At 34.2% G+C, this 23,031-nt stretch overlaps 2 protein-coding genes across 3 annotated transcripts; one reads left to right on the top strand and one right to left on the bottom strand.

Annotated features, from left to right (window-relative positions):
• The first annotated feature begins 13,866 nt into the window (after nt 1-13,866).
• LOC142615649 (protein TEEBE) lies at nt 13,867-17,241 on the top strand. Its single transcript, XM_075788390.1, has 3 exons — nt 13,867-14,163; nt 14,933-15,430; nt 16,424-17,241. The coding sequence occupies exons 1-3, from the start codon at nt 14,076-14,078 to the stop codon at nt 16,942-16,944; spliced, it is 1,107 nt and encodes a 368-aa protein (XP_075644505.1). The 5' UTR covers nt 13,867-14,075; the 3' UTR covers nt 16,945-17,241.
• Nucleotides 17,242-17,410: 169 nt separating this feature from the next.
• On the bottom strand, nt 17,411-22,646 carry LOC142615650 (cytochrome b5 domain-containing protein RLF). Of its 2 annotated transcripts, none has more exons than XM_075788392.1 (6): nt 22,491-22,646; nt 21,061-21,136; nt 20,495-20,894; nt 19,113-19,247; nt 18,415-18,465; nt 17,411-17,745 (listed from the first exon to the last, which is right to left on the bottom strand). In XM_075788392.1, exons 2-6 carry the CDS (start codon nt 21,091-21,093, stop codon nt 17,669-17,671), a joined length of 696 nt encoding a protein of 231 aa, XP_075644507.1. In that variant the 5' UTR covers nt 21,094-21,136; nt 22,491-22,646; the 3' UTR covers nt 17,411-17,668. The 2 variants fall into 2 exon arrangements, with proteins under 2 accessions (XP_075644507.1, XP_075644506.1); XM_075788391.1 differs by having other exon boundaries at nt 22,487-22,620.
• Nucleotides 22,647-23,031: the final 385 nt, after the last annotated feature.

Raw genomic sequence — 23,031 nt, 5'->3', positions numbered from 1 at the left:
TTGTCATCCTCTAGAAACCAAATAATTAACACTCAAAGAAAAAATCAAGAGAGAAACACATAAAAACTCAAAAAACCTTAGAACCCAAAAAGGTGGATGTAGCATGAATGTAATTTATAAGATTCTGCTCTAACTTCAAAGCTTCTTTCTTGCAAACTATATGGGATTCAAGTAATCATCTGTGATGTACATGCTATTAGGATTGCATCCAAAATAATCTTTTGGCATAGATAGAAAAAGAAATAAAATAAGAACTATTTCAAACAAATAAATAAATAAGGTCCGGGCTTTGACAGTTCTGTATTATACATATAGACCCAGACCCAATAAAGCTATTGGGTCATCATTCAGCCACAAGCAACAATAAGTCAAAGACTATTATAAGTCCAATGTTTTATAACTAGGATTAGATACCAAGATAAACTAATAAATGCAATCTACATAATTGTGGATGTGGGTGTTTGCATCAAAGTTTTCATAATGTTAAAGTCATGGAGGTGCATGTGCACGAACCTTGTCCATGGCCATTATGTAGACAATCCCAGTCAGAGAAGAAGAAAATAAAAAATTGTGGGGTCTTATCTCTTAAGATGGCCCAAAGGGCCCATGGCCACATGCAACCCATACTTTTTCTCTTGACAGACATGGACCAGAATGAAATTGTGCTCAACAAAAACTGGGTTTTTATTAGGCTCTATTGGTAGAGTGAAAGTGTTAAAGCTTAATTGGCTATTTTCAACGAAACTCTTGCGTTCAAATCTTTACCTCATTACCAGCATATATCCTTTACGTGACGTGACTTCACAAGCATAAAGTTATTGTGGAGGTTGAAATTTAAGCTTTTAGGAACTTCGTATACATATATACTAAGATTAAATTAGAGTAAGATTCATATCTTCTATAAAAAAATAAAAAACAAATCTTCACCTTCTGATTAACTATCTAAAATAGAAGCAAAAACAAAAATAAAATCCTATGGGTGTCGCTAATTTCGCGTACAATAATTAAGTTGGGTATAGATTTCATTTGATTACACATTCTTTTCATGGAAGAGACAGACTTATAACAATGTTGCTGAGTCATAGCATCTTCATGGCACCATTCTATGATTTTATGAATATAATTATGAGCATTGACATTTGATATAATTACGAGTAAAAGTGAGTCAAGGAGAAAAAACTACTTTGATTCATCCTTACACCGACATCTCCACGTGGGACACTATTCAGATCTTCTTTAAGATAAAGAAGATATGATATTTAAGTAAGTAATATAGAGCCTATTTGGTGAGCAAGTTTTAACACACAAATACACATTTTAAACAACTTTACACACATTTCAATACATTTTTTCATCCACACGTATAATATTTAAGAGCATATGTTTTCTTTTACAAAAATTTTTTAATATATATTTTTATTTTACATGATCGATAAGCCACTTGGAAAAGTGAAATCTATGCACCACTCTTCTTATATGTACTTACCTGAAATTTAATACTGTGAAAGAGGCACTCAAAAAATAAATCTTGGGTAAGAGAAGCTAAATGTAAGACCTCATTGGACAAGTTTTTATTAGATTTTAGATGTTGGCTAATTTCGTGAGACAAAACTCATAAAAATTATTAATATTGATGTATTTGAATTATGTTAAAAATCTATCAAATGAACTTTTGGAGATTTTGAAGAACAAAATTTCGCCTCAAGCAAAATTATATGAAAGTTCGTTAATTTAAGCTGAGGTGAATCAGGTGATACTTAACTACTATCTTAGCACTTGATATGGATAAAAAAGCTTCTTTTATTTTTCTCCTCCAAACACCACATAACACCAAATTTAAAAACTTTAAGTGATAAATTCAAAGTATCCTAAACTTTAAGGTTGCAATTTATAATCACCAAAATAAAAAATATCAAAAGAAGGTGTTATGGGCAAAAGTCTTGTATACAATGGGCACATAAGATACCTTCTCCAGTTAAGGACAGATTTAAAGTTCCAAATAAAACAACAATAAACATAAAGGTCCTAGAAACTTTGAAGTACCCTATCAATACTATGTTTCGAATATAACTTTCCTCTCTACCCACATGGGTACGACCAGCTTCAACCCCATCACCTAATCCTGTCAATGTACCTTACTAGTTTTAGTTTGTTTCCCCTCTGCGTATTATGTAGGCCCTTTTTAGAGCAAGTGGTCCTGTCCTATCTCACCTGTGTGTTGATCTCAATAAGACTAGAACAATTCTTGAGCATCTAAGTTAGATGCTTTTAGGTGCTCATTCACCTATAAACATGTCTCTACAAAGGGTTCTGTTTGAAATAAATTCAAACCCCAAACATGATAGACTCATCACCATCCAAAGTTAGTGATTTGGTGCCAAGGAGTTCATCATAGTTATGGTTTGGTCTCCCACCTTTATACGGGATTGCAATGTTTGAATTTCAAAGAAATATTCCTTGATTACAACACTAGGTGACAATTTAATATGAAGAAACTATAACTAATATAGAAATAATCCATTTCTATTTATTAACCTGTACCATTCTCAAATTATTTCTTGAACAAACACATTGACAGATTGTTCATGCAGTAGCAAGCTTAAAATTTTGCCCATTCATATATGATGGAGAGTAATAATAGAATAATGTAGAATGTGCAGTGATTTATTTAGAGTTTTTTCAAAAAATATAGCATGATATTAAGCTGAAGTTTCGTGGTAATGAGGATATAGCTTTATTGAGCATCAAAGTTTTATTAAAAATTAAAATATTACTTTTCTCAATGAAAATCATGATGATCAAAATCTGTTAAAATAATAGTTAGATGATTAAATCCATCAAACTCCTAATAACTTAAGTTTTTGGAAAAAAAAAAACATAGAGATTAAAAGTTTTTTTTTTAAAGAAGATAAAACTTATCATGGTATCAAAATAGACAATCACAAATTCGAACCTTATTTACACTCTTTTGATACAATTCTTTTTAAATTAAGGTGTCAATTGAGTAAATTGATAGTTTGAATTGACATTGTAAATGAAACGGGAAGTTTAGGATGAAAAAATGTAAGGGTATGTTTGGTAATTATTTTTTCCCCTTATTTTCTATTTCTAAAAACAATTTTTTGTTCCAAAAACAATTTTTTATTTTTGAAACTAAAAAACTTGTTTGGCAACCCAAAATGGAGAGAAAACAAAAACTGTTCTCAAAACACAATTTTAAAAAAAAAAAACTGAAAACATGCAAAATGCTGTTTTCAGTTTCTAATTTTCAAAAATCAATGAAAATATGCATTTAATTTAATGATTCTATCTCATTTAATGAGTTAGTATTATAGTTCAAATCCTAGTAACAACATATTTTAGTATTTTCTATTTTTTTCTTCAAAAAACTATTTTTTCATTTCATCTGACCAAACATATTTTTTATTTCAAAAATACAAGAAAATTGTTTTTTATTTATATCTCCAAAACAAGTTTTTAAAAATAGAAAACAAAAACTATTACCAAACATAACCTAATATTTCCTAAAACAAATTTTCAATTGCCAATAAATAAAGGAAAACTAAAGCCACCCTATGTTGGAAAGACCATGAGACAAATGCAATAACCTATTTCATGGCAGCACCCATTATTCATGTGAGAATAAAAACAGGAATTTATTATACTCCCGAAGTATTGAATGATTATACCTTGTTGTAAGCAAAATTAAAACACGCTTAAACAACTTCAAAGCACTATAAATAGTCAGCTTAGACAAGATCCTAAATAAATTTTTTTCTCTTTTCATATGCTCCACAGCTACACCCATCCACACAAGACTTGAAAAAGGAATGAACGATTTCCCTAATTTCCAATTTCATTTATCATGAGCCCCACACGGATATATAGTTGTCGCATGAACAAGCCCTGAATTAATTGCACAAACAGAATCTGATATCAGATTTTAGGCTCTTAGCTAAGCTAATTTAGACAATTTCCAGAATAAGACATTGAAGCAGATTACATTGCACATGGTGCACATGGACTGCAAGAAATACTTTTTTTTTTTTTTTACTCAATGATAATAAAACAATTTGTACAAAAGATAATGGTTGAATCCTTATTTTCACCTTTTCTAAAAAAGAAAAAAAGAAAAAGAAAAAAGAGAGAGTAAATTCCAAGGTCCATAAAATTAGTGCTAAATGATTACTCTTTCTCTGTATCTAATCTATTTATTGGCTTTTTCTAGGAAACTATAATTAACTAATCAAAATATATGCCTGAAATTTAACACTGAAAGAGACACTTAATAAATAAATAAATAAATAAATATATATATATATATATATATATATATATATATATATATATATATATATATATATCTTGGGTAAGAGATGTTATATACCCTTTATATATGATAATACCTCACTGGGTAAGTTTTTATTAGATTTTAGATATTGGTTAATTCCATGAGACAAAACTCAAATAAAAAATTTATAAAATTGATGTATTTGAATTATATGTTAAAAAATGTACATTTTAATGAGTCAAAGGTAAAGTCTCTCCCTTGCGTGGAGCTCTCTCTCTCTCTCTCTCTCGTGTTCCCACGAGGTCTTCCCTCCCTTGGCTTGTGTGAAGGGTATTGTTTTTTGTTTTTTCTACCAAGATGGCTGATGAGATGGAAAAGATGAAGCTAACTTCCGAGGAAGAAGAAATTATAGAGATATCTGATGAAGGAAGATTAGAAGCACGAGAGAGTTGCAATCTAAGTCTGATAGGAAAATTTTTAACGTGTAAGCCCTTTATAAGATGGCAGCAAAGAATACAATAAGGAGGGCTTGGGGAGTTGATGATGCTATGCAGATTTTAGAAGTGGGGCCGAATTTGTTCCAATTTAAATTCCATTTTGAATTTGAGATGGATAGGATTTTGAGATGTGGTCCGTGGTCTTTTGATAATTAGCTTCTTATGTTGCAAAGGTGGAAGAAAGGAATGACTATGGGAAACATTAAAATGGTGAACACATCGCTTTGGGTTCAAATATGGGGTGCGCCGTTTGACATGATTTGTCCTCAGGTTGCTAAAGAAGTTGGAGGCCGACTGGGAGTGGTGGAAGAAGGTGAATGGAAAAAAAGGAAGGATGATGTCAATTTCTTTATGCGAGTTAGGGTGCCCTTACCAATTTCGAAGCCCCTAAGGAGAGGTGGGTTTATTGCTGGGACGGATGGAAAGCGATATTGGGTGGATTTTAAGTACGAGAAACTACCTATTTTCTGCCATTATTGTGGAATATTAGGGCATGATTTAAAGCATTGTGCAGCAAACTATGCAATGGAGAAGAATGGTGGAAGTGTAGCGTATCAGTATGGAGATTTTCTTAGGGCAACAGGGGGACTTGCAAGGGCTTCAGCTAGTCCATATTCTAATAACAAGTCTAGTTCGGAGGAGGTTGGAGGTGATGGTTCTATGAAGCTTTTTGATCAGTTGATGCCTTGCATGAGGAAGACAACGGTGGCAGAAAATTTTGGAAACCCTAGGGAGAATAATAAGGATGAGTCCGTGAATTCAAGAGATGAAGCGGGAATTAAGCATGATGATGGGGTTGACCATGCAAACGTGATTGAGAAGGATTCTGCTGTAGTGTGCCCCACTCCGATTATAATGCCAACTGTACAAGGTCATGCTGAATCATATACAGGTTTTGAGGAGAGATTAATTGTGTCCAACTTGGAGGCAATGCAGGCAAAGTATAGGGAGGATGGGCTTTATAATACTTCTTCAAATGTTGTGGACAAACTAACGGATGACTTTAGGCTAGCTACTACTAGGCCTAAATCTACTTGGACTCGTATCAATAGGATGGATTTTGGGCTTGGGGGCTTAGCTAGAGCAGTTAAGTTACCATCACGTAGGAAGAGAGATGTAAGGGAAACCAGCAGTGGACAGACTAAACAACATGAGACCAAGAAAGGAAGAGTATTAATGAGGAAGATAATGTTGTTGATATATTAGCGGGGGTGGACAGTCACCCTTGCTGGAAGCAATGAGAATGATAAGTTGGAATTGTCAAGGGCTTGGGAACCCTTGGACAGGTAGCAGCATTCGCAAGATTGTGAGGGAACAAGCTCCCACGGTCTATTTTCTTATGGAGACAAGACTGGACAAGAATGAATTTGAGAATCTGTATAGTAATTTGCCTTTCGAAAATAAGATTATTGTTAAGCATCCTAATGCTAGGGGAGGATTAACTTTCTTATGGAAGAATACTATTAATTTGAAGATTATTAATTACATTGTAAACCATGTTTTAGCAGTGATAACTGAGGAGGATGGGTTTAGATGGTTCTTGACTTGTTTTTATGGATGGCCGGAGGCACAACAGAAGGAGAGATCTTGGAGATTGTTGGAATATTTGAAGACCTTTATGGAGGGACCTTGGATGGTTATAGGGGACTTTACTGCTTTTTTGCATGCTTCGGAAAAGAAAAGCAGACAGCCACCACAAAATTCACAAATTGATGCATTCAGGGAAGCTTTGGAGTCTTGCCAACTTCAAGACCTTGGCTTTAAGGGTTATCCATTTACATGGAATAACAAGAGACCAAGGGAATCCAATACAAAAATTAGGTTGGATAGAGGTGTGGCCAATGAAGCTTGGAGAAGGAAGTTCCCATTGGACAGAATTACACATTTATCAGCACATGCATCGAATCACTTACCATTGTTGTTGCAGGTACAATCCTTTAATCATCAAATGTAGAAAAGGGAGAAAAGCTTCAAGTTTGAAGAGTATTGGCTGTTGAAAGCTGATTGTGAGGCCATGGTGAAAGGCACATGGAGTAGAGACACCATTGCTACTCACGGCCTTGAGTCCATTAAGCAAAGAATCCAAACATGTGGAGCAAAATTATTGAGTTGGGGTTCGGCATGGACTGATCCGAATGTTGAAACTATCAAAGAGACTCAAAAAAGATTGGACCGATTGAATGAAGAAGATATATCTGAAACCAGCAAGGCTGAGTACCTAGAATTTAGCAAAAAGATAGATAAGCTTCTCCAAAAACAAGAAATTTATTGGGCTTAACGGTCTAGAGTTTCTTGGTTGAGTACAAAATTTTTCACTCCAAAGCTACACAAAGAAGAAGGAAGAATCACATCAGAGGTATTAAAAATGCTCAAGGGCAGTGGGTTGAAGACATAGAAGATGTGGTGGAGGTAGCTTTAGATTATTTTCACACTCTATTTCATGCAGGAGCTGGTGATCAGATGGAGGAATGCTTGAATGTTGTTCAAGTAAGGGTGAATGAAGATATGAAGCTGCTCTTATCTAGTGAATTCACTGCTGAAGAAGTCAAAGTGGCCTTATTTCAAATGGGACCTACTAAGGCCCTAGGACCTGACAGTATGAATGCCCTTTTCTATCAAAAATTATGGCACATAGTTGGTGATGATGTTGTTTTTGCTATGTTGGATTTTTTAAATAATGGAAATATGTTACCTGAGATAAATCACACAAATATTGTTCTTATTCCTAAAGTGAAAGACCCAAAAAAAATGTCTGATTTTAGGCCAATAACTTTATGTAATGTGAGTTACAAGATTATTTTCAAAGTGTTGGCAAACAGATTGAAACAGGTGCTTCCACATATTATCTTGCCCACACAAAGTGCTTTTGTACCGGGAAGATTGATTACAAACAATATTTTGGTGGCCTATGAGACACTACATACAATGCATGCTAGGAAGAAGGGCAAGAAAGGGTCCTTGGCATTGAAGTTAGATATGTAGAATGGCAATTCCTTCAGGGGATTATGGAGAAAATGGGCTTCTCAACACAATGGATAGAGAGGGTGATGAGTTATGTTACCTCACCATCCTTCTCTATATTGGTGAATGGAAAACCTTATGGTATGGTACATTCTTCACGGGGAATACGACAAGGAAACCCCCTGTCACCATATCTTTTTCTGTTATGTGCAGAAGGCTTTACAGCTTTATTGGAAAAAGCAAAATTGGAAGGGAGGATAAAAGGAGTTTCTAATTGTAGAGGAGCACCCAGAGTTACTAACTTATTGTTTGCAGATGATTCTCTGTTATTTTGTCAGGCTATACAGAATGAAGGGGAGGCCATTGTGGAGATTCTCCAAACACGTGCAAATGCTTTAGGCCAAAGCATAAATTTGGAGAAGTCATCGGTTTATTTTAGCACTAACACAACAGGAGTTCAGAAGCAACAGATGTTGCACATTTTGGGTGTCAAGGAAGTGATGAAATTTGAGTCTTACTTAGGGTTGCCAACTTTGATTGGAAAGACTAAGTACCACACCTTTTCTTATTTAAAAGACAGAATAGGGAAGAAGCTACAATAATGGAAAGGAATGCTAATATCTAGAGCTGGGAAAGAAATTCTAATCAAGGCAGTTGCTTAATCTATACCGACATACACTATGAGTGTTTTCCAACTCCCTATGAAATTATGTGATGAACTGGATAATTTAGGTGCCAAATTTTGGTGGGGTCAAGTAGGCAATGAAAGAAAAATACATTGGACGAATTGGGATAAGCTTTCAACTTCAAAGATGGAGAGTGGTATGGGATTTCGGGATTTAAGAGATTTTAATTTAGCAATGTTGGCTAAACAAGGTTGGAGATTAATTCAAGGTAATGACTCATTTTTATATAAATGCTTCAAAGCAAGGTATTTTCCTTGGTCCTCTTTTCTTGATGCTAAAGAATCTCTTGGATGTTCTTATGTGTGGAGAAGTTTGTTGGCTGCACTTCCTATTCTTAGATCGGGTTATTGTTGGAGGGTGGGCAATGGGTCTTCAATAAGTATATTAGGGGATAAATGGATTCCCAATCATCCCACAAATAAAGTTCTTCATCCAATTAATGAGATGGTTGATGAGATGGCTATTTCAAAATTAATTGATTCGAAGTTGCACGTATGGAGAAGTGATATGATCATGTCATTGTTCCATAGAGAAGATGCTGATGTAATTACCAAGATTCCTCTTAGCAGAAAGGTTGTTCCAGATTCAATCAGTTGGCTGCATACTAAAAATGGGAAGTTCACTGTCAAGTCTGCATACAAGGTAGCAAGAAGAATGCAAGGTAAGGGGAATCGAGCTGAATCTTCAGGGGGCTATGTTGGGAAGCTTATTTGGCCGGTTTTGTGGAAGCTCTGCATACCAAATAAAATTAAAATTTTCGGGTGGAGGGCATGTAATGATATTCTACCTACAAGGTTCAATCTAGTAAAGAGAATAATTATTAATGAAGACAAATGCCATATTTGCACCAGGGAGGTGGAGTCAGCAATTCATGTTTTATGGGACTGTGCTGCGGTGACAGATGTGTGGGCTGAGAGCATTTCGAAACTACAAAGGGAGGTTCAAGCTTTCAATATATAATGCAGCTAATGGAGTATTTAGTGGATAGGCTTTCAACTAAAGAAATGGAGCTGTTTTGGGTTCAATGTTGGCTCATATGGAACCAACGCAATTGTGTACTGTATGGAGGGCAGTTGAAGAACCCGACCAGTCTTAACAAGATAGCAGAGGAGTTTTTGTAGGAGTTTAAGCAAGCCCAAGTGCATTTAACAGTGAATCCGAAGCAGCAAACAAGCGGTGATGTCTGGCAGCCACCTCCACCAATGGTATACAAGTTAAACTTTGATGCATCAATCTTTTCAAGGATGGAGAAATCTAGTATAGGAGCAATAATTCGAAATGAGAAAGGCGAAGTTATGGTTGGTATGTCTGCTATTGGGCCGAAGGTGGATATAAGTGAGGAAGCTGAACTCTTTGCGTGCAAAAGATCTCTTGAATTCGTCGTGGATGCTGGTTTCACTAGATTAAGGATAGAGGGAGATAATACCAATGTTATGCAATCTATTTCTTCAGATGTGGCTAACTATTCATTCCTAGGCAATGTGGTTGATGATATTCGCCATTTGATGTTAGGTTTATAGTGGGTAACAACTAGTAAGATTAGGAGGGGAGGTAATAAGGTAGCACATGTTCTTGCTCAACATGCTAGAGATTTAGAATATGGTTTGTATTGGTTGGAGGACTCTCCCCCACCAGCTTTGGAAGCATTGTATTAAGATTCGTTATTATTATGATTAAATGAATGATGTTCCTTTCTCAAAAAAAAAAATTATATGTTAAAAATCTATCAAATAAACTTATTGAAGATTTCGAAGAAGAAAAAATTCGCCCCAAGCAATATTCTATGTGAGTACATTAATTTAAGCTGAGGTGATCGATTCTTAATGACTATCTTAGCACTTGATATGGACAAAAAAGCTTCTTCTATTGTTCTTCCCCAAACACTTCATAATATTGGGTTTCTAATCCAAATTTAAAACTTTAAGCAATAAATTCAAAGTATCCTAATTTCCTAAACTCGAAGGATGCAATTTACAATCTTATCTCTTACCAAAACAAAAAAATATGAAAAGGGGGTATTATGGGCAAAAACTTTGTATGCGTCGTGTGCATGAGATACCTTATTGTGTTAAGAACAATTTTAACGTTCTAAATAAAACAACAATTAACATAAAAGGTCCTAGAAACTTTGAAGTACCCTATCCATTCGATTATGCTAGCAACCACACTACTTTGTTTCAAATATCATTTTGCTCTCTACCCACATGGTACGACCAGCTTCAACACCATCACCGAATCCTGTCAATGTACCTTTCTAGTTTTAGTTTGTTTCTCCTCTACGTATTATGTAGGTCCTTTTTAGTTTCTAGAGCAAGTGGTCCTGTCTCACCTGTGTGTTGATCTCAATAAGAGTAGAACAATTCATGTGCATCTATTTATAAGATTCTTTTGGGTGCCCATTCACCTATAAACATGTTCATACAAAGGGTTCTGTTTGAAATAGCTAGATTCAAACCCCAAACAAAAGCTTCTTATATATGATAGACTCATCACCATCCAAAGTTTAAGATTTGGTGCCAAGGAGTTCATCATAGTTATGGTCTGGTCACCCCTTTCTATAGGATTGCAATATTTGAATTCCAAAGAAATATTCCTTCATTACTAAACTGAGTGACAATTTAATATGAAGAAACTAACCAATATCAAAATAATTTTTTTCAATTCATTAACATGTACCATTGTGAAATTATTTGTTGAACAGACACATTGACAGATTGCTCATGCAGTAGCAAGCATAAAACTTAATTCATTCATATATGATGGATCGTAATAATAATAGAATAATGTGGAATGTGGAGGGATTAAATTAATCAAAGTTTTTTTGAAAAATTAGAACATGAATTAAACTGAAGTTTCATGGTTTTGAGGATATAGGTATAGCTTTAGGGAGCTTCAAAGTTTTCGTGAAAAGTTAAAATCTTACTATTCTCAATGAAAATCATGATGAGCAAATAAATTCTTTTAAAATAATGGTTATATGATTAAATTTATAAAACTCCTAATAGCTGAAGTTTTTCCAAAAAAAAAAAAAAAACCATGGTAACAGAACATATCGCCATGAATTTGAACCTTATTTCCACAGCTTTATTACATTTTGTTTCAAATTAAGGTGTCAATTGAGTAAATTGATAGTTTGAAGGGACATTGTAAATAGGAAGAAAGTTTATGATGAAAAATTTTCAATTGCCAACAAAGAAGGGAAAACTAAGCCACCGTTTGGAGGAAAGAGTAAAGACCATGAAACAAATGCAATAACCCACTTCATGGTGGAACCAATATTTATGGGTGTGAGAAGATGAATACATATTTATTATACTCTCAAATCACTAAATAATTACACCTTGTTGTAAGCAAAAAAAAAAAAAAAATTAAAACGCGCTTAAACAACTTCAAAGCACCATAAATGGTCAACTTAGACAAGAACCTAAATAATTTTTTCTATGTTGATATGCTCCACAGCTACACCGTGGATCCACATAACATTTGAAAAAGGAATGAACGATTTCCCTAATTTCCAATTCCATTTATCATGAGCCCCACACGGATTATAGTTGTCGGATGAACAAACCTAAATTTGAATTAATTGCACAAACAAAATCTGATATCAGATCTTAGGCTCTTAGCTAAGCTAATTTGGACAATTTCCAGAATAAGACATTGAAGCAGATCACATTGCACATGGTGCACATGGACTGCAAGAAATACTTTTTTCTTTACTCAATGATAATAAATCAATTAGTACAAAAGATATTGGTTGAATCCTTATTTTCACCTTTTCTGAAAAAGAAAAAAAAAACAGTAAATTCCAAGCTCCATAAAATTAGTGCTAAATCATTACTCTTTCTCTGTATCTAATCTATTTATCGGTTTTTTTTTCTAGGAAACTATAATTAGCTAATCATATTTTCCTTTGCATAAGAAGGTGAATCTTACGTATCAAAATTAAAGAGTGTTAAAAAATATATATTTGTCAGTTATCACAAACCCTTTTTTGTTGTTCAGAAAAAAAAAGGGAAAAAACAGTAAAAATTATGCAAAGTCACTTTAATTTATATCAATTGCAAGAAAATCCGTAATTAAAAAACATTATTTTTTTTATTGGTTACAATTTTTTTATATACAAAATAGAATTTATACTTTAGCCTAATCTAAGTGTATATGTGTGCGAAACTCCCTCTTGGAGACTTGAACTCCAGCCCTTACACTCACATCCCACAAGCACTTATATTTGTGGAGTGACCAGTGCAAGAGTATGTGGTGGTGATTACAATATCTTTTTAAGGACATTTTATTAAGGACAAAACTTAGGTACAGTATTTTAGGTGATGTTCTTTAAGTTTTCCGCTTAAAATTCAATCATGTGGTTATTTAACTAAAAAATACACTTCATTTCCATGAGAAAAAATTCACATTTCAGAATCTTAAAAAAAGAACTTAAGAAACAGTATCTAAGTACTGTACTTAAGTCTGACTCTTTTACTAATTACAATCAAAAAAAGAAATCCTAATGTCATAAATTTTTTAATGGAATGTTAATAATTGTGGGTTTGGTTGCTCGGCTACTACATATGTAGAATAGTTGAATGATTGACTAAGATTTATCATAAAATCAATACTCAACAACTAAAATCACTTGTCAGTACATTAATTAAATAATAATAAGAATAATAATAATAAAGCCATCTTCTTTGCTATTTAATTACTTTGTAGTTATACTTCAACGGCCCAACCATTAATATCTAGTTACATCTAAGAAAAAGTAGCTACTATAGTATCTTCCAAAGTTAATGAATTGTTGTTGGAAATGCTTTGCCTCCAAACCATAATAGGCATTTGCTTCATTCCATAATGAAAGTTGAATAAAAGGAAATTTTAATGAGCTCATTTTATTTTCACGTTATGAATAGTTGTTTTCTCATTACTATCTTCGGAGTGAATTATCTGGGTTTTAATCAGCTCAACTGAAAAAAAATTTAATGGTTAAATAAAAAGTGTGAGGCTCCTACCAAAAAAAAAAAAAAACCAATTAGTATTATAATTTGATAATAAATAACACAACCATCATAAGTGAACACTAAAAAAAAAACTTTAATTAAAAAAAAAAAACAGTAGGAGTGGTTCTATCATGAATCCCAATTAGTGAGACAACGTAAAAGAAACCATTCATGAATCATGATGAAGAAATATCATTTTCTTTATATTTTTGTTATTCATTTTTCCACTTAGAGAATAACCCCAACATCAAGGAGCTAATTCAGGAAAACAATAATACTATTCAAAACAATAACACAACAATAATTCCAGCATACATGGACAAACAAAGACCAAATTTACCAAAATATCTTTGTTTTATTTTTTTATTTTTTACGAGACAAATTTACCAGAATGACACTGCTCTGCCATTAATTATGGAGAAAATGTTGGTTTTTATAATCTGAGACAGACAGACAACTCAACCAGGTCTTGCTTCACTAACAGTGGCTTTTTTAACGTGATTTAAGCTACCCTTTTTCTTCATCATTTCCTAAACCCACTTTTTCTTATCCAGCTTGAATATAATAAAGGACTTCACAGCTCACAATACAGAAAGGAAACCCATTTCAGCTGCCTAGCTCTTTTTCCTCTTGCCTAGTTTTCCTTATGGAAATGTCACTGAGTATCACACTTTTGCTTGCTTCCTTCTTCTTGTTGCTCACTAGTGCTGCTTTTGCAGCTACAAGTTTGGACGGTAAAATGCTCACATTCAACTCCTTTTGGTTTAGACTCTGATCTGTTTTGTTGAGCTGGATCTTGTTGCTTTTTACTTTGCTTTGCATTGTTCTTGTGGTGGTTTTAGTCCACAATACTTATATCTATTTTGTTGGAAGTGTATTTTTCACTCAAATTTTTGCTCTCTCTAACCCCATTTGGCTTAGTTACGGAGTTCATGGTATTCTGATCTGTTCTACAAGTTGGGTTCCCATGTTATGTTGTGTACACTCTTTTGAAGTGGCTTTAGGATCTGTTCTGGTTTGTTATTAGGTCCTCACTTTTTGCTCTCACTTTCACATACAGAGATTTGTTCAAAGATTTTGCCTTTTGCTCTCTCTCTCTCTCTCTCTCTCTCACTTAGATTTGTTGAAAGATTTTTCCTTTTGCTCTCTGTCTCTCTCTCTCTCTCTCTCTCTCAAACACAGATTTTGTGAAACATTTTCCTTTTTGAATGAAAATCTTCTAAAGTTGTTAGGCTAACTATAAAGAGTTCAAAAAATCCTATCCATCTATTTTGAAATGAATAGATTGGATTTTGCCATGTTATCAAAACTTTAGATAAATACCATGTTGATGATAATCAACTTTTGTTTAATTGTTGTTGACGTGGTCAAATCCACTCCACTTTTTTCAAAATGGACGGATAGGATAGAACTCTAGAAGAGAGAGTTTACATTTGATATATTTCTAATATAATTATATACCAACCCTTATTAATTTATGGTGCTCTTTCTATTTTTGTACAGGATTGGTAGGAAATGGTAACTTTGAAGAGCAACCAAAATCCACTGACCTCAAGAAAACAGTACTCATAGGAAAATATGCACTGCCCAAATGGGAAATCAATGGCTTGGTGGAATACATCTCTGGGGGGCCACAGCCTGGGGGCATGTACTTTGCTGTGGCACATGGTGTCCATGCTGTAAGGCTTGGCAATGAGGCCTCAATCTCTCAGAGTATCAAAGTTAAACCAGGCTCCCTGTATGCTTTAACCTTTGGGGCATCAAGAACATGTGCACAAGAAGAGGTTTTGAGGATCTCAGTGCCTCCTCAGAAAGGAGACCTTCCTTTGCAGACACTCTACAGCAGTAATGGAGGTGATACTTATGCTTGGGGATTCATTGCCACTTCTAATGTTGCTAACTTGACATTCCACAATCCTGGGGTTCAAGAGGACCCTGCTTGTGGACCACTCTTGGACGCAGTTGCTATCAAGGAGCTCTTTCCTCCAAGGCCCACAAGAGGTAAGCCATTCTTTTCTATTTCTAGAGACAGACCTTGGTGGTTTTGTTAACTTTTCTGTTGGTATATCATACTTTACCCAGGCTTCCTTAGTTTGTGATGTCTTTCTGCAACATTACTTGTTCTAAAAATCAATCTGGAGGCTTCTTCTGCAATTGTATACATGCTACTTGTTACTTAAACCAAAAAGGACTGCAACTTGTCAAGTTGGAATGCTAGATCTATGATATGGGTTATTGCTGGTCATAATAATAATAATAAAAATCAATCAGAATATAGTTATTAGAATAAGGGTAAAATGATTAATTTCATCATTTCCCAACGAGTTAAACTTTTGAAACAATTGGTAATTTATCATGCTATTAAAGTAGGTGATCTTGGGTTTGAAGTTGAACCCTGTCTTCGTTTGCTTTTTAGACAATTGGTAATTTATCCATTGCCTTTGTTCACTAAGATTTGCAAGATGTGCTCATCATTGATTTGAGCTGTCTTTTTATACCAATTTTTTTATCTTGCGTGGTTTAGACAAAGATTGACATCTATTTCCATGATGTGATCGTATACCCTATATATGTTTGCACTGTTATTTCATCTGCCATTCTGTGTGCTTCTACAAGACCAAGCAGTCTGTTATCTATAGTTAAGTTAGCACCTTAGAACAGTCTCAAAAATGATAGCCTAGATGGAACATTACTATAACCAAGATCTAAAATTACACTCCCTGTGCTGTCTACCCTATTTTGCATGATTTACTCAATTGGTTTCTCTGTTGGCTCTCCCAAATTGTCATCTAATCACAGCTTATAGTTAGATTACTGCCTTAACATCATGTGGATATACCCTAGTTAAGACCAAGAAATTTCGCTATGATCTGAATTCTACTCTCTGCTCTGAACATTGTACAGTTATAGTATTATTACATGAGACTTGTGCTTTTTTCTTTATATCAATGAACAACTCTAGTTTTATCTTTAACTGTAAATAATTTTTTGCAGATAACTTGGTGAAGAATCCAGGCTTTGAAGAGGGTCCCCATCGTTTAATAAACTCCACCAATGGTGTCCTCCTCCCTCCAAAGCAAGAAGATCTCACATCCCCACTGCCTGGTTGGATGATTGAATCCCTTAAAGCCGTGAAGTTCATAGACTCAAAGCACTTCAACGTCCCTTTTGGACTCGCTGCAGTTGAGCTTGTTGCAGGTAGAGAAAGTGCCATTGCCCAGGTTCTCAGAACAGTTCCCAACAAGTTCTACAATCTTACATTCACTGTTGGTGATGCAAAGAATGGTTGCCATGGATCAATGATGGTTGAAGCATTTGCTGCTAAAGACACCTTAAAAGTACCCTTCAAATCTGAAGGCAAGGGCAGGTTCAAGACAGCCAGCTTCAAGTTCAAAGCACTGTCACCCAGGACCAGAATCACATTCTACAGCTCTTTCTACCATACTAGAATTGATGATTTTGGATCTCTTTGTGGCCCTGTGCTTGATCAAGTCCGGGTTTTGCCAATAGCTTAGATGTTATTTCTGTTATCTACTTCCCACTTGTTATCTTGATAGAGATTTTGCAACGGTTACTAGATCCTGCTTTTTTTGTAGATTAGACCGTTGATGAGGCCCATCTTCTGCTTAAACTTGTTATCTAAACTGTTTGAATTATGTTTTATGGTACTAGTAATATTCCATTGTCACTTGGTGTCAGATTAGAAAGCTATGTGATTTTCTATTCAGAGAAAAATGTAATGGGAAGATCTTGTGTATGTGATCCATGTAGTAATGCAGACTTGGAAAATGAGTAATGTTGAGTGACATGCATATGTAGAGGCTTTAGTATGGTTAAGTGCATATTTAATCTGAGATCTTTTCATATCATTTTATACCTTATATGAATATGTTCAAATGAATGTTATGATACAACATACGTCGTTTAGAAATTAACAAGGGATTCAACCCCCTCCCATTAGCAACTATGGTAATTTGACGGGCATGTTAGAACATTTCTGAACTTCTATTAGAGAAAATACTGACGTATTCAGCATGATTCCACTAAGAAACTTTGTGGAAAATACATGCCCAAGTAAAATAATTCAAATGGTATGGTAAATATAACCCTACCATAAAAGGGGGTATCATTTCACAGTAACAATAATCTCGTACATCAAATGCAATATCTGTGCCAATCTGCTATGATTATGAATGGGGCCTAGAACCACCTCTTTATTACCCCCATTATTGCTGCTCTTCACTTGCTATCATCTAAAGTACCCACAAGGCACTTCTCTAGTAAAAATTCAGCATTCACCCAAGCATGGTATTTATCTAAAACGAACTTATTAAGGATTTGTAGTTGATTCTGACAATTTTCAATAGGTTATAGAGTAGGAAGAAGCAACATGTATGCAAGAGATGAAGTGCGTCCATTTGAAAACAACTTCTCTAGCTTTTTGTTGAAAGCGTTTTGCTTAAAGTATTATAGATAAAATGTAAAATCTTAATAAAATAAGTAGAGGAGGGGGGGGGGGGGGGGGGGGGGAGGGGGGGTGAAGCAATAAGCTAGCTTATAATCAAAATTAAAACTTATATGGCACTGACTTATTGGTTCTAAGAGTTAGCTTGGAAATTGCAGCTCCTTCAGTGATGAGTAAATTATTTTGGGGCGTTGGCTTTGACTAGGTTTTCAATAGAAATTTTAAGTTAAAAACCCAAAACAAAAAAACAAAAACAAAAAACAAAGCAAATTTTTTTGGCATAAATCACCTATTCATCCTAAGTTCGCTCTTAGTTTCACTTGCAAAACACATGCAGCAAAAAGAGGAGAGGGAGAAAGGAAGGGGGGGGGGGGTGTCTAGCAAAAAGGTCCTACTGATGAAAACTGAAAACCAAAGGGTCGAAAAAGAGTAAAACTTTTTGAGTCCAAAGAAACAAAACTACAATTTAGGCATGACCTGAAGAAACCATTAAATCTATGAACATTCTAAAAAAGGATACTGAATAAGGATGTACAGTCTTTTCCCACTGCCTGCATCAGCATATCAACACCTGCAAAAAGAAATGTTGTCAAAAGACAAGCACTAATTCATATTTATACCACATTAGACATGGATTTCTTGAATGAGGATGCAACCTAGCAACACATGAAGACATCATAAAGTATCTTTTGGAGGGGAATATACAACTCCATACCTAAACATGTTTTCAGTGATAACATGACATAACTGTTCTTCAACAAATCACATAATCAAATACTGCAAGTTAGAGATTGGAGATGCTTTTGAGCATTACGTCTCATAATTTTTGTCTCTTAACATTATTGATTGGCTATGAATAAGGGTATGCAACCTTCAAATAATTCAATTTCCTTGAAAAATGGAGAGCCCTCCCATCCAGCCTTTTAAGTTTTAAAAATAAGTCATAAAGTGACACAGGAAAAATTAGGGAAAATCTGTCTACCTGCTTGTTGGGATAGTATGGGCTGGATTTGAGTTTGAAAAAGAGCTAGATAGTATGGGATTTAAAACAGTAAAATTAGGTTATATTAGGATTGTTCTATGGTTAGACTCACTAGACAACATAATTATTAAATAAGTGAGAATTTGGCCACAATCAATATAAAACTTGAGATTAAGAATATTAAAATAATAAAATTATTTAAATAAAAATTGAGTACGTTAAGATCATGAACATACCTCCAGGATGAAATCTCATGTATGGAGATATATTGTACACACGACCCTTTAATACAGTCCACATGGAACCTTCTTTCTGATGTTGTTTAACTTCATTCATAGAAATGAGCCTCTTATTTGACTGTCCCTTTAAATCTGGAATCAAGAAGCAGAGTCAGTAACGTTTCAATTACCATGTAAAAGCCATTACAATAAATCAAACTTGTTTTACGAGCTCATGCAGTGCAACTAACAACCATTTAATTAATTAAAATTGTAACCACATATAAGTCTCTCTACTAGTTTATGTAGGAATTTCACAATATGGAGAAGCTAGATGCATAAGCAACCTTCAGGTAACCCAACACCATCTGACTATAAGCAATAGACCTATTTCCTAACTAAAATTGCCCATAGTTGCCAGACACAACAAAGAGGAGGGAGAGCAAGCCCCACATGATTTTGGAAGGAAATCAATAGTGGAACAGATTGTTATGGTGCGTTGTTTTATTGGAGGCAAAAGAAAAATAGAAGCAGAAATGCATATAAAAAAATTAATAAAAAAAAAAAATTAAGCATATTTGACCATCTAAAAAAATTTGAAAAACCAATTTAGGTGGAAAAATGTCAAATAAATAATTTTGCATAAGTATATAAACTTATCAAAAACAGGACAGGACGCAGGTACAGAAGCATCGAAGAAGAATACAAAGAGACTGCCTAAGAGAAGAAAAATTTTAAATGCAGATTCTAAAATGACCTGAAAGGAGGATGATGGGAGCAAAAATGTTAGGTGTCCATACATAAAGAGGTTGTGAAGGAAAAAGGATAAGGCTCCAAAACACTTCAGCTTAAGATACTAGCATGGATCCACCGACTTTCTAAGATGCTAGCATGGAGCCAAAGGGAGAAAGCAGTTTCAAAAGCAATTCTTGCCAAGTAGATGAGGAATCTTCAAAGCAAATAATGTGTTAATCAAATTCAACAAAGTGTTCTACTCATGTAGCATAGAAGGATATCAAATACCATCAGCAACAGGTCATCACAGCAGCCCCTTGTAACCTAAATTCAATTTCTAAAACTTCTTTTTCCTAAACCTAAACTTTCTTATATCACACCACCTCAGAAGATTTCAAAGGTTGAATCTTTCAAGGCTCCCATACATCATTGAGCCTCTCAAACTGCATATTAAGGATTAATCTTGAGCATTGCTTAAAAGGCAAACCTCAAGTTATAATAGCTTTATAAACTAAACATAATTGTGACAGAAACATAAACAAATTAATTAGTATTTTATAGCACACACCTCAGAGCATTTTCAAAATCGCTGGAATGAACCAAAGGAAGAAAAAAAGTGTTAAATATGTGAAGCAAATTCACAAAGAAATATATTTTTCAAGTACCTGCGAGGTCAGGATACGTTCGCGTAAGCTTAAGCCAGTCCATTTGGCTATATCCTTTCTCAAAAGGAACCTTGGCTCGAGGTGCAGGCTTCCTTGAAACAGTCCGTTCCTGAATTTTGTTGACAGAATCTCCAGTGCCTCCTGATGCTACTGGTCTTGACAGTTCACTTGACTGTTCACTTGACTGTTTTGGAGAGGACGTATCAATAACATTGAAAGAAAGAGAACCAACTTTATCCTGCCTCTTAGAGGCAGTATTTTTTGGAGCTTCATTCCACAGAAAACCACTACTCTGACTACTATTGCTGCCATTTGAGAATTCATCTTCTATAGTAATACCACGAACATCCGACACAAGCTTCTTTGTCTCATGATCTTCTTGGTCGGAAGGTGAGCTAACCTAAATTTATAACCATAACCATCTACTTAGATAAATTCATTCAATTTAAAAAGCACCCAAAATCAAACTTATTTTAACATAGAAAATTCTTAATATAAGTTCAAGCCAATTCAATAAGGTAATTAAGCTATAAATTTATCATATCAAATGTAAGTACCAAACATACCTGACAAAATGTAAAATCATTATCATTGTCCATCTCACGCAGATTGCAGTTTCCAAATCGACTTAAGCAATATTTCCTGTGCAAAGTTACGATTATTAACAAGTATACTGTTTCACCAGCTGCATTTATTATGACTGCATTAAGAAAATATATCTAACAATGTCTAACACACCTATCAACCAGAATTTTTAACAGTGGGGGAAAAGACAAATGTACACTATATTGAATACAATCATTATAAAACAAGCAATAACCTATTCAGGTTCCCCAATTTCCATTACTTATGTAGTTCTCCATCTTTCTTATCACACCACACGTAAAGTTCTCTACAATTCCAACAGCCATCTCAGAAGGTTCACTGTGCTTAACTTTTTTGATAAGTTTTCGCCCCAAGAAAAAAAAATAATCACTATGCTTAACTTCACCTCCAAGTTCTCAACAATTATTCAAACTTCATGCCGCTAAATCACAGCACTTTAATGGCAAACCAAAATTTTCAAAATTCATTTCAATCTTGAGCAAACACACCAACCTCCACATATGTTTGGACTTCAAATCTCAAAATTTCCCTTCATTTCAATCAAATAACTTTCTACATTGACAACAACAGCAACTTAGCCTTAATCCCAAAATTTTGGGGTCAACTTATGGATCCTCAATAAACTAATCAAGGTTATATGCATGCATTCTTGTCCACCATTCTTTTCTATCCAAAATCATATTCCTTGTTACCTCCTTAATCAGTATGTTCTTTTTTACTACTTCTAATCTTTCTCACCGTTGCATTAGTCACTCTGATTTGCACGTAACCAAACCATCTCAAGCGATTCTCCCTCATCTTTTCATCGATAGGGGTCAGCCATATCTTTAAGCAAATTTCTCAATTTCAAAATCTTTCGTTGTAATTACAATTTTCTATCTTGATATTCTCATTTCAGCTACACTCATTTTATGAACGTTTTTCTTAACAGCACAACACCATAGAGCATAGCTAATCTTATAGCTTTTTAAATTGACACCATCTTTAAAATCTTCGAAAACCCATTAAAAGTTGAACCCTCCCCAACATTTTATGGATAGATTTTTCTTTATTCAAGACATGAAAAATAAAAAAACCAATACTATCTCTAAGCAGGGTTCAAGAAAAAATTCTCAAAATTTTAAAACCTAACCCAAAACAGAATCAAACGTGAACATCCAAAACATAATCCTATTATTTTCCTTCCAATTTTCTCAGCAACCAAACAGATTATAAACATCAAATTACACTCATTCTTCAAGCATTAACAGTCAAATAATTCATCACAATAAAATAACGTAAAAAAATTCAAGCCAATCATAACAACACAACATTATTAACCAAAAAGACTAATTTTATGATTTTTTCAAAACCAAACAGAGCTTAGTGGAGATTGAGAAAACGAACGTACTGGAGAAAAGAGTTTGGATCGTATGGATTTTCCGAGTTCGACTTGTTTATTGTGCTCAGCCACCAATCGAGATCGTATCGGACCAGGTTCTGAATGAATAGGTCCGTGCGTGTTTTCTTTTTCCTTTTTGATGTCTTTTGCTGTAATGGTGGCTGAGGGGTATTTGACTAAACGATCCGTTATGGTTTGCCATGTCAGCAGAGCTACGTACACTCTTCTTATTTCTTTTTTTTTCTTTTCTTTTTTTTCTTTTTTTATAAAGTTTAACTATAAAATTAGTGGTAATTTTTTGCTACAACCTTATTAAATATTTTTTTATTAAAAATAAAATTTAATAAATTTATCATTAAATTATATTTTCTTCTCATATTTTCCGTACTTACAGATTTTTTAGAAAATTAAAAATTAATAGTTATATCATCAATAAATTGTTTAAATTGTAAGAGCAACTACATCAGTATGTGCAAAAAATTTTGAATTTTGCACATTCAAAACCTACTTTTTCTATTTTATACCATCATTTTTACAAAATACTCACATC

The sequence above is a fragment of the Castanea sativa genome, chromosome 11 (assembly GCF_040712315.1).
Source record: "Castanea sativa cultivar Marrone di Chiusa Pesio chromosome 11, ASM4071231v1".
Classification (NCBI taxonomy): domain Eukaryota; kingdom Viridiplantae; phylum Streptophyta; class Magnoliopsida; order Fagales; family Fagaceae; genus Castanea; species Castanea sativa.
Note: the sequence above shows the minus strand (reverse complement) of the source record. Positions and strands in the feature narration are given on the sequence as shown.